Source organism: Puntigrus tetrazona, chromosome 1, assembly GCF_018831695.1.
Source record: "Puntigrus tetrazona isolate hp1 chromosome 1, ASM1883169v1, whole genome shotgun sequence".
Taxonomy (NCBI): Eukaryota; Metazoa; Chordata; class Actinopteri; order Cypriniformes; family Cyprinidae; genus Puntigrus; species Puntigrus tetrazona.
In genome coordinates, this window is record NC_056699.1 from 21946429 (window position 1) to 21958060 (window position 11632).

General features: G+C 34.4%; 1 protein-coding gene across 2 annotated transcripts; it reads right to left on the bottom strand.

Moving 5' to 3' along the window:
- Nucleotides 1–432: 432 nt before the first annotated feature.
- Nucleotides 433–4726, bottom strand: zgc:111983 (uncharacterized protein LOC550501 homolog). 2 transcript variants are annotated; one of them, XM_043249473.1, is made up of 12 exons: nt 4579–4726; nt 4165–4213; nt 3811–3977; nt 3441–3499; nt 3109–3263; nt 2802–2989; nt 2453–2514; nt 2094–2260; nt 1705–1889; nt 1554–1612; nt 1226–1389; nt 433–1085 (listed from the first exon to the last, which is right to left on the bottom strand). In XM_043249473.1, exons 2-12 carry the CDS (start codon nt 4202–4204, stop codon nt 1000–1002), a joined length of 1332 nt encoding a protein of 443 aa, XP_043105408.1. In that variant the 5' UTR covers nt 4205–4213; nt 4579–4726; the 3' UTR covers nt 433–999. The 2 variants fall into 2 exon arrangements, with proteins under 2 accessions (XP_043105408.1, XP_043105416.1); XM_043249481.1 differs by having other exon boundaries at nt 4575–4668.
- Nucleotides 4727–11632: the final 6906 nt, after the last annotated feature.

The window sequence follows — 11632 nt, forward strand, 5'->3', positions numbered from 1 at the left end:
CATGTTTTCCACCCCACCTATTTTTACAGGAAAATTGAAAAAGCAAAACCACTCAAAAGTGGCTTGTAAATGACAAAGAAAGCAAGCGACACCAATCTTTGTTTTACTTACAAATTCAAAAATGTTTTTATTTATTTATTTTTTTGCAATGTACGGTAGGTAGTAACAAACTGCTTGTACTGTTTAAATATTAAAAGCTAATGTAATTGGTAGTAGATAAATTATGAAAATGTACATCAAAGTTTGGGAAAGTCAAAATAAAAGTGGTTGAACCGTCCTCTATACATTATTTTCGCATTGTTTTCCGTTGCACTTGACAGCTTGACATCTCCCTGCAATTTTGTGTGATCTAATGTTTTCAAAAAGTAATTTTGAAGATATGGGAACAGGCTGAATGTCACTCTTTCATGCTGTCAGAAATCAAAAAGTGGATTCATTTCAGTATAGTCTTTATTTGTAAAGTTTTTGCAGCACTGAATTTGCAAACGGAATAGGATTTCCCCTTCATTTTATTAAACATTAGTACTTCATAAAACACAATAAAATCTATTAGAACATGTTTCATTTACTAAAAGATTAAATACATAGATTTCACATCTTCAGAGTCTAACTAATACACGGGTAAAGATATTTATAGTTCAATCCGTTTTCAAAATAGCAAAACAATTTCAAATTTGAATCTTAACATAATAGCTTTCACTTGTGCCATTCCTGTGGCATGGAGAAATGTTCAGATTTGGATTCACTACACCAATCCTCATAAATTCTCCAGTCCAGTGTACACACGCACAAACAATGTGCTTTTTGTAAATCAGAAACTAAAATACCGTCACTCACACATACCATTTGTATCACCAGGCTCTATATGTGGCAAGAAAAACTAGTAAATGTTACAGCTAGATCATAACTTGTCACTTGCTGATTCTTAATGTGACCAAATTGATAAAAAAATGCCACAATCATTTTGCAGTCGCATGACTTTATGTGTGAAGGTGATGCTTAGTGCATCGCAGCTGACAACAGAAGTGATGCTAGCGTCATCCAGAAAGCAGTGAGCATGCTAGCCAAGACCGGAGACTTGTTAGCTGTGAAAAACAAAAAGAAAAGAAACGCTCATTCCCCTTAAAGACCACAAAGCATCTTAAAACATAATAAAAGTTACTGATTGCTTATATTTCTTTAAATGATATTACATGAAAACTTTTGTCGATAAATGTATACTGACCAGTAGCTCCTGTGGAGTCTGTAACTATAATAGATGTTGGATCAATTGGCAATGAGATTGCTCCATTTCTAACGCTGTCAGCAAGGAGTTTAGCTAGGACTGCTGCGGTAGGGCTAGATGCTTTGTTGTATTCAAGTCCACCGTCTACTATGATGGAGCCCGACCTGAGGGGGATTAGTGAACAAATAAAGAATGAATTAAAAACTGTACAATTAATCCAGACAAACAAACAAACAAAGAAATCCACCAGAAAAATAAATGTGTGAAAATCAATCTGGGATGTTGCCATCGTATATGATCGTATATGAATTAATTTTATAGAATTTACCTGAACCGCCAGATGAATGTACGTCTGTAGCCATTAATTGTTCCTAAAACTGCATTAAACTGCGATAAATCAGTAGACGGTTAAAGAGTTAAAATCAGTTAATTATTTTACAGCTGAAGTATTACCATTACTCAAAGTAAAAAGCAATTACCTGAGCAATGATCGAGTTCGACAGAGAAGTGGCTGCAGGAGAGGTCAGATTGGATAGGTCATTTGTGAAGTTTCCCGACATTTTGAAGGTCACGTTATATGACGCAATGCTTGCTGCAGTTGGTACAGCTAGAGTCGTAGTCGTAATCGTAGTTGTAACTGAAGTGTTGGCTGTCACATTTGTATCTTTTTAGGGCGGAATTCAAAGAAAATGGGATATCAGTTAATATCACACACGGGCGTACAGTGTTTACAATCAGTCACAAACCACAAATAACTTATTCACAAAGCAAGATTTGTGTGCGTATGCGTCATCAAACATTTTTATGTCAGGATTGACAACATAAAAGACAACAATAACAACAAAAGCATCTGTGAACACGCACTGACCACTGTTTGTTATATCAGTAGCGTTGATGGATGTGACATCAACTGTAACGTTTAAAGTTCCGTTCGCAACTGCATCGGTAAAGGCTTTTGTCACTTCTGTCACATTAGGGCTAGTGCTGTTTGTGGTGTCAAACTCTAAGACAGAATCTGCCACAATGGAGCCCTGACTGTAGGGAACAAGCCACAAAACACAGTCATAATTAATCAACAGACAACCGAGTGACCAAATAGAACAATCAAATGGTCACACGATTAACAGATTAACCAAACAGCTATAAAGCAATCCACTAATCAATGAACAAAATGCATGTATCCAGCTATTTTGATTCATTGAAACCAGGTATTTGCAAATTACTTACGTGAATTTTCGAATCAACATGCGGAAGAAGTTGGAAAATCGTTTCTTGTAAAATCCAGAACACTATAAAGGATTAAAAAAAAACAAAAACATGTTATTTAGGCTACATATAAAACTGTCATTTCTGTTTTTCACATCAAATTTTGCTGCAAGAAAAAGGTATATGTCTGAATATATGAACAAAAGTAAAGATTTAAATAATTCTACAGCGTTTAAAAGCATATATATCCAGTTATATTTATTTTATTATATTACCAATACACAGAATTGCAATCAATTCTTTGTATTGGTAATATGTATACTGTATCGGTATGTATTGGTAATGTGTATACTGCTATAAAAAAATTTACCCCAGCTGTGATGGTGTCTGACAGCTGTTTGGTCTCAGCATTGTTGAGATCAGCATAGATGTCCTTGTAGTTTTGAAGGATTCTAAACACTAGATTGATTCTAGCAACTTTAGCAGGTGTCTGGACTGTTGTATTTTGACTAGCCGTATTTTGACTTACTGACACTGTCACTGAAGTTACTGCAGGTGCTTTTGGGTAAAAATAAAATGGGACAAAGATCAACAAAATGTCTTGCAAATGACCTTGAGGCCTTATTTAACAGCTGTATGAATTGTTACATAAGGATAATCCGTAAACACACACTCACCAGCAGTTGAAGTGACCTCAACAATTTTGGTTAAATTGGTTAGAATCGTGAAGCTGAAATTTCCACTATTCAAGATTTGTGTCAGGTTGGATATACTAGGCTTGGAGTCAGTGCCGTTAAAGTAAAGTTTTCCATCTACCCCAATGGAGCCATTTCTGAAAGGGCACACATGCAAATAAAAAATTGAATGAACTGGGTGAAGAAAATTGCAGTTTACTTAATATAAGTAACTAACACTAAACAATTAATACACAAATAAAATAGTTTATCTTGATGTGACTAAAAAGCATTTTTTTTTGTGAGTGTGTTTTTTTATTTATTCTCAATTTTACCTGAATTGCAGAATATCAAAGCTTAGGAAGTTTTTAATTGAAGTAAAAAGTGGAGAAACCTACAAAAGATTAACAAACAGGTTAAGCATTTTATCCATACAACTATACAGCTACCGATACATTTACCTAAAGTTTTCATTTATTTTTATTATACTACTTAAGCAGTCTTGTATTGTCCTCTTATAATGGCAACAATTGCAAAAAATGTTATTTTGCAACATGGAAGAAGAATAACAAAGTGTAATGAATAGTAGAACTAAACTGCAGTAATCAGAGAAGTGCTCTTATGTCTGTAATGTACACCTTTAGCTGAACCTACTGCTGAAAAAATGTGTAAACTGAACCTTTCCACACTGGCTAATAATATTACCTGAGAGATGATCGAGCTTTTCAGGGCTATTGTGACATTATTGGTCATGTTGAAGTAGGAGTCAATGAAAGTGTCATTAATGAAGAACACTATATTAAACTCAAAAGCAACGGAGCTGTTGGTGCTGTTGCTGGGGTCAGCAGCATTTACTGGCACATGAAGGAATCCTAAATAAGGCACAATTATAGGGTAAATGAGACATGGTGGAAATAAAAATAAAAATAAAATAAAATAATGTTAATAATAAAAGAAAAACTCTTAACTGCTAGATTCTATGCATCACCAAACTAAGTGTAATGATGAACAATAATTATCACTACTTGTTTAGAGCGAACATCAATGCTAGGTTCTTACCAATTAGACACAGAACAGGTAGTATAATCCTCCACTCCATTGTTATGCTCTAAAAATAAAAAAATCAAACACATATGTGTGATTTACCAAAGCGTTCAAAAAGCAAATATGTTTTATCATACAACGGAATAGAACAGAGAAAAATAAGTTCGCATAAGCAACAAAGAACATTTAATAAAAACGTAATATATTTCACACACTCTTCAAGGCTCCATTAAAATAAAAAAAGCTCTCACTTATTACTTAATAATTTTTGTTAAAGAATTCAAACTAAGTTAAACTATAGCTATTATGTTTTAATATATATTATGTGATATATTGTTTTTAATATATAGTATATAATATATATTATGCTATGATGTTTTTATATTTGTACAAATTGATTGGCAACTGAAAACATTTTCTTTTACTTACTTTTTGATTATTGCTCCACAAAAAAAGGCAATCCAAGTTAATCCGTTTAGCAAAGTCCTGTCTTCAGTTAAATGGCCACCCCTAAAAGAGCCCAGCAGACAGGTGAGCTGACATTTAAAGTGAGACCGGTTTTTTTCGTATGAATAGCCAACCAATGAGAGTTGAACATTGCTCAAGTTTGTTGACAAGCTTGAGGAACAACAGTATCAAAATAAATCTCTGTTTCCTGGAACATACGTGACAGTCCATGATGACAGTAAATGTTGCATTGATAGTTTTTATCCAATTATGGCAAATTTGAAAAATCACGGCTGAAAACAATATTTTAGCACTTTCCATAAGTAGTAAAAGTAGTATTTCATGTGGAAATATGTATTTAATTTAGTTATTTGCAGGTAACTTTTTCTTTTTCTGAGGGTAAAATAAAAATATCCAATGTATTTGATAATGACCGAATATGCATCTAATAGAGTTATTCTAGTCAATAGGACTTAACTAGATTAACTATTTTAATGTGATCTGGAAAATCTAATTACAGAATCTTTACAGAGAGTCAGATACTCCCTAAAATAGCCGTCTTATTAACCATAATAATTGGCTAATTATTTTGGTTGATAAAGTCATTCAAATCTTCCCATGGTTATAAGTCTGGGTACTGATTTAGCATTAGGTGAAATTCAAGTACTTGATGAGTTCCTGTTGGATAACGTATTCTCACAAGCAACAAATACATATACTGCATGCATACTGACATATAAAAAAAATAAAATAAAAGTTAAACTCTGTATTGAGAACCAGCTGAGAACTTTCAGGCTAAAAGCTGTCTAAACTGTCTTTAGTAAAGTAATGGTCTGATAAGAAAGGTGTGCTATGTTACAAATCATGTTGTATTTCCAGTTCATAAGCAAAAAACATGAGGAAACTGTGTAACTGGCTTTTCCAGCAGATGTGGTTCCTCATAACTCACAATGCTTGTTCCAAACCAAAGTAGAGTTAAGATTTGGAAAGCATCTTCTAATGCAAAAATCAACAGTTGAGCTTATCATTTAATGCATTAGGGTCTGTTCATTGTTTCCATATGGAATCCTGCACAGCTATTCTTCATATGATTGTTTAGCTGTTGTTCGTGTTGTAAATTCTGTAATTTCACTTTTTTTCCATCGTGACTTCTAGTAAACAGGGAAGAATGTTTTCCCCATGCCAAAAAGTCAGCATCATAGAATAGTCACAAGCTTCTTTTTTATTAATTGCAGCATTCTGATCTTTTAATTTTAACTTTTACAGTTTCTAAAATGTTCTATTTTGTCTTTCCAAAATGTTGTATCTTTTTGAAATTATATTTGAAACCATTGTGTTCACTGTATTACTGTTTAATCAGTTGTTAAAATTAAAAAATAAATGGGCAAGATAAATGATATTTAAAATTTTTGATAGTGATAAAACTGTTGGTGCAATACTGTATGCAGCATCTAAGTAATGACTAATCTTCATAGAACTGATATTTAAACATGGTCAAACCATGGTTTTCACTCTATATAAGTAGAACCTGACTTTTTCTGTTATTCTGGCAAAATATGCTGATGATCAACCAATCAGTGAGCTTCCTAATTCAAAAGGCCTTGGATTCAATGGCAGAATGGGGACAGGGAATGTTGCTAACAATAAATGACGCTAAGACCATAGACATGGTACATGTACATTTAGTAATTTAGCAGATGCTTTTATCCAAAGTGACTTACAAATGAGAACATTGAAAGCAATCAAAAACATCATTGTGTGTGTGTGTGTGTGTGTGTGTGTGTGTGTGTGTGTGTTTTAATTATATAATAAATAGAAAGAAAACAGATTGGATAGAAAAAGAGCATGCTAGTGTTAGAGGCTTTTATTTTTGCTTTATGAAATTGTATAATAAATAAAACAAAAAGAAATAAAAAGTTGACATTTATTTTAAGAAAACGAACAGGAAGCAAGTGAATAGAGTGCTAAGTCTAAAAGAGGAAAATGTGCTTCTTTGGGATGGACCAATAAAGTGACGTTCACTTGTAGAAAGCAAACTTCTTTAGTAATGAATTTAGGTAAAGGGTTGCAGAGCCAGAGGTGGTTATAGGCAAACAATAGTCCAACCTGGACAGAGCAAGAGCATGAACAAGGAGTTGTGAAGCAGATTTTCAAAGAAAAGGCCTGATCTGATGTTGTATGAAGCAAATCTTCATACATCATCAGACAGAGCAGATTTAGCAATGACGTCTGAGAAAGTCAGCTGATCATCAATCACAACTCCAGGTTTTTGGCTGGAATTATGGTTGATGTGCCTAACTGGATTGTAAAATTGTGTTTAATGTGTTTGCTGGAACCACAAGCGGTTCTATCTTAGCAAGGAAGAGAAGTGGTCCAATAACCGAGCCCTGAGGCACCCCAGTAGTGCGACTTGGACACCTCACGTACAGCATCTTTACCTTCAAGGTACATCCAGCTCCCAAGATGCCCTTTTCCAATAGGGCTGACAGCGGGATCTGGTGGTTAACCGTGTCAAAAGCAGCAGACAGATCCAGCAAGAGTATGCAGATTTGGAATCGGCTCTGGCCAGTCTTAGGGAGTCAACAACTTCCAGTCTTTCTGGGAAATGTAAACAGTACACGCTCCACTTATAAACTGGGGTTGGATCATCATGGGATGCAAACATTAAATCAAATAATTACAATCAAAGTCATGTCCAAGAATCTACTATCTTAAAGCTGCAATAACAGTGGGCCTCCCATGCAGTAATAAGACATGAACTTTCTTTTATTCTGCCTATATGTGGTGTTCGATTATGTGCTATTTTAGAAACATTCCATGTTGTGATGCTGTAAGAATAAATTATTTTCTTCTTTGTGCTACTATAACCTGCCTTGTCAAATGTTTATAAAAAAACTATTATTTGTAAAATAATACAGCATGTGACATTTAGTACGAGCTCGGGGACACACCTGGCTGAAATTCTTAGAAGCAAGCAGTACTATTGTAACAGCAGGGTTCCATTGAAAGGCATATTAATATATTTTAACCTAGTTTTTTCAAGGCCGTTTGACGTGCTAGTGTGCACCTCCCTTTTGAACAGAAACCCAGGATATGATCTAATCTAGCTACAATGTAGAAGCATAGTTGTGGTTTCTGTTCAATGTCTTTGTAACAAAAGTCAAAAAGGAAAATCATATTAATTGAAAGTCACCTGGAATCTATTTTCTCCTAAAATACATTTTGTGAAGCAATGCTGGACACTGTTCACTGTGTCAGAGCCTGAAAACACAATGGGTTAAAACCATAAGTTTGTACAGATACCATTTCGAGTCAGAGTTTAATAGCTGCAAAACTCCGAATGAGTTTTAAGAAAGATTTTATTACATTTCTCAGTCTCCACATTTACGGGACTTTCACAGAGCCCTGTATGAGTCAATATAACCCTTTCTGCGTCCTTATCTTGCATTTTGCATTTGTTTTCTCTCTACCATCCTCCTCATTCACCTGTCCATCCACATTTCTTGGATTCCACACATATATCCATCTTTGCCCTTGTGTCAAACATCTTTATACCTGATCTCCAAGATGTCGCCACATCTGAAAAGTATTTCATCAAAATTATACAAACTTTAGATTAACATCTTGAAAAAAGGATATTCACACATTCTGTTTGATGTCTCTAAAATGTTTCCAGGTGACTCATAAAAAGACATTTTGTAGAGTAAACTGTACAAAATAAAAAGTACTTGTGCTTTATATGTGCTAATTTGAACATGAGTTTACGTCAATAGTTAAAATCAATGAACATAATTGATAATAGATGACATAGTAAAGTAGTTTTTTTAGTTTGGCACAGGTTGCATACTGAACCCTTTTCATGAGTTAATGTGATCAAAAATGTTTTCCCTCAAAGTAATGTTATTTAACTCCTGGTGGCTTTTATAAAAATCTTGATGGATTCATTCAAATAAAATTAAACACTCAAGAATAGTAGAGTAGAATAGAAAAAAAAATTCTAATGAACGTTATGTTTATTTAGTAAAATGCCCCTTTCTAGAGTTTATTTTTCACCCAAAAATGATAATTCAGTCATCGTTTACTCACCAGGGTCACCACTGACCACTATAGTATTTTTTTTTTTTAATTTTTCAACTATGGAAGTCAATGGTGACCCAAAACAGGCTGGTTATAAACTTTTAACTTTCCTTAACGGGTTTAGGGTCACCCAATGGTTTTTCTGAGGTAGCCTAAATGTGACATTACATGCATATTGTTTACACAACGTTATACTGACGTCTTTGAGTCAGTTAGTTCATGTGTGCCTGCTGAACTGAGCTGCTACAGTGATCTGTCACTCCACATTAACCAGCGCCAAAATGGAATTTATTGTTTGAATACTGCAATACAATGGAAAAAAAATGATATCTGGGACTTTGTTTCACATTAAAAGTACTGTTTATTGCAATATATTGGATGGGAAGTGCACTTCAATGTTCAAAATTAACTGAAAACAGGCCAGGAGACAGAGACCAGAAAACCTAAATGAGGCCAAGAGATAGATCACGGAAATCACACACACACATAATCTGACATAGCCATGTTTAAAATTGAACTGTAAATAAAGTACTGGCTTCGTCTGGCCAGAGGAGAACTGGTCACCCCACTGAGCCTGGTTTCTCCCAAGGTTTTATTTTTTTTCCTCCACTCTGTCACATAAGGAGTTTTGGTTCCTTGTCGCTGTCGCCTCTGGCTTGCTTAGTTGGGAACACTTAATTTCCAGATTGATTCGATTACAAAGATCCTACCGAAACCGATCTGATCTAGACAACAATGTCTCTGCATTTGAAAAATGATAGACAAATAAATATTCAGAGACAACCAAGCCATATGTTACATTTTCACGAAAACTCTGATGTTTTGTGTATCTGATCAGTAAAGTATCTGCGATTTATATCAACGGAGTGTACTCCAGAGGTGTAGTTTTCTGAGAATGGCCATCTTTTTTGAACACGGAAACACGTAACAAGCCCATATGAACTTCAAATAAACAGGAAACTCAGTGTCTTTTAGTAGCACATGACATATTGTATCACATTTTGAAAACCTCACTCTAACCTTAAAAACCACAAAAAACCTTGTGTAAAACTAGTCAGTCCGCATAGCTACGAGCAGTCGGTGTGATTGGTTTACCAGTTGCCATTTGCTGACTGCGTGCTAGTGAGTGATTGATGAGTGCATGATGCATGCAAACTTGCTCATGAGACTGAATTCCGCTCACACCGAAACTATGTACTACGATACACGGCTGGTATTTAAACATGACTGCATGAAAATGTCATTTAATTTAGTCTATTCGGGCATGAACTGTTACAAATATCAAAAAGTACAATCCTAACACTTTTTTTTTAAATACACTTTATTCCTTTAATAATATTAACATTTGATGTCAATGTTTCAAGTAAATAAATAGTTAATGAGAATATAAGTTTAGAATTGTAAATCAGCTGAAAACTCTGAAATAAATAAATGAATAAAAAAAAATAAATGGTTGACAGAAATAGCAAGAGATACACTCCAGTGGACTGTAATCTATTGTACATTTATTAAATCAATTAGTGAATACTACCTTTTTCTGGGCTTTTTCTTACAGGCCCTTAAATCAAATCCAACACGTCACATTCAAGTGGAATATTACTTCACAGACCTGAAATATCACATGGAAAACATGAACTGCAAAGTTTGTATGGCCACTCCTTCATGACTGTGGGATGAATCATTCATCAGTGAATCAGAACATTCAGGTTTGATATATTCATGAACATGAAGTTCCCTCGCCCCATATTGTCTTTTCAACGGTCTCCACACATACGTTTATATTCACGCACTCCTGGGAAACAGCCCATGAAAGGTACACTTCAGTAACAATGCCCTAGAACCACAAGAGATTAGGGCCTTTGCTCAAGAGCACAGCAGTGGATTTTGATTCGGCTTCTGTGGGCTACAAATTTGTCTCCTTTTTAGTTTCAGTTACTATTACTAGTCTCATGATGCTTGTTATGTTATGTTATGTTGCAATGTTAAATTAACACTCCCAGTTTTTATATAGTTCACACTCACACCCAGTTTAACAAATCAGGTTTAGACTTGATCCCAGACTGTAAATCTGATTTGTTTCAAAGAAATTGATCTTAAATTATGTCATTGCCTTTGTTTTGTCTCAAGATGCACACCAGTATTGTTTTTTTTTTCTAAAACATTACTTAAATGTCCTAATTGAACCATTTTGTTATCTTGGCTTAACCTAAGCCCTGTCTGTAAAACAAAAACCAATGTTAAAACAAATACAATTTTATATTGATTTAACACTTGGGATACACACACACACGCAAAGCAAGTATATTTATAATAATTCCACAAGTTTAAAAATGTAATGAATGACATCACCGGACTAAAGTTACATTCTAAAATCTATTCAAATAAAAAACTTGTGATGCTATTCTGTTTCACAATATTATAGATTTTGCTGTGTTTTTGAAGGTATTCTTTCAAAAACAATAAAAATAGGAAGTTCATATGTCCACTGAACGTATATCAATATATAAAACTGCTATGTTTATACTGTTATATATTCAGCAACTTCGTTGATGGTGGGATCTGTTGTAACGTACATCTTATGATGATAAATCTCATTACGTGAGACGAGTACCTCTGCAACACAACAGTTCTTCAACAATGGCACGTTCAATACGAAATTGTGTAACTGACGCAAAAAATGAAGATCTGATGCAAATGAAGATCTGACAATGTTTGATAAGTGAATCTTTTTTGCGTCAAGATTGACAACGGGCCATTGTGCAAACCGAAACACAGACGTGATAGTACCTCGTTCCCTATTTGACTTCTTTACCATAAATGTCACTCTGCCTTTAGGAAGCTATCAAAAAATCTGCAAACCAGACAAAGTTGTGACGCACCGTATAGGAATGTAGTACTTAAGGTCTCACCTTACATGTCAAGTTTTACAGCTTAAAGTTAAGCCCTGTTGTAAGATTGT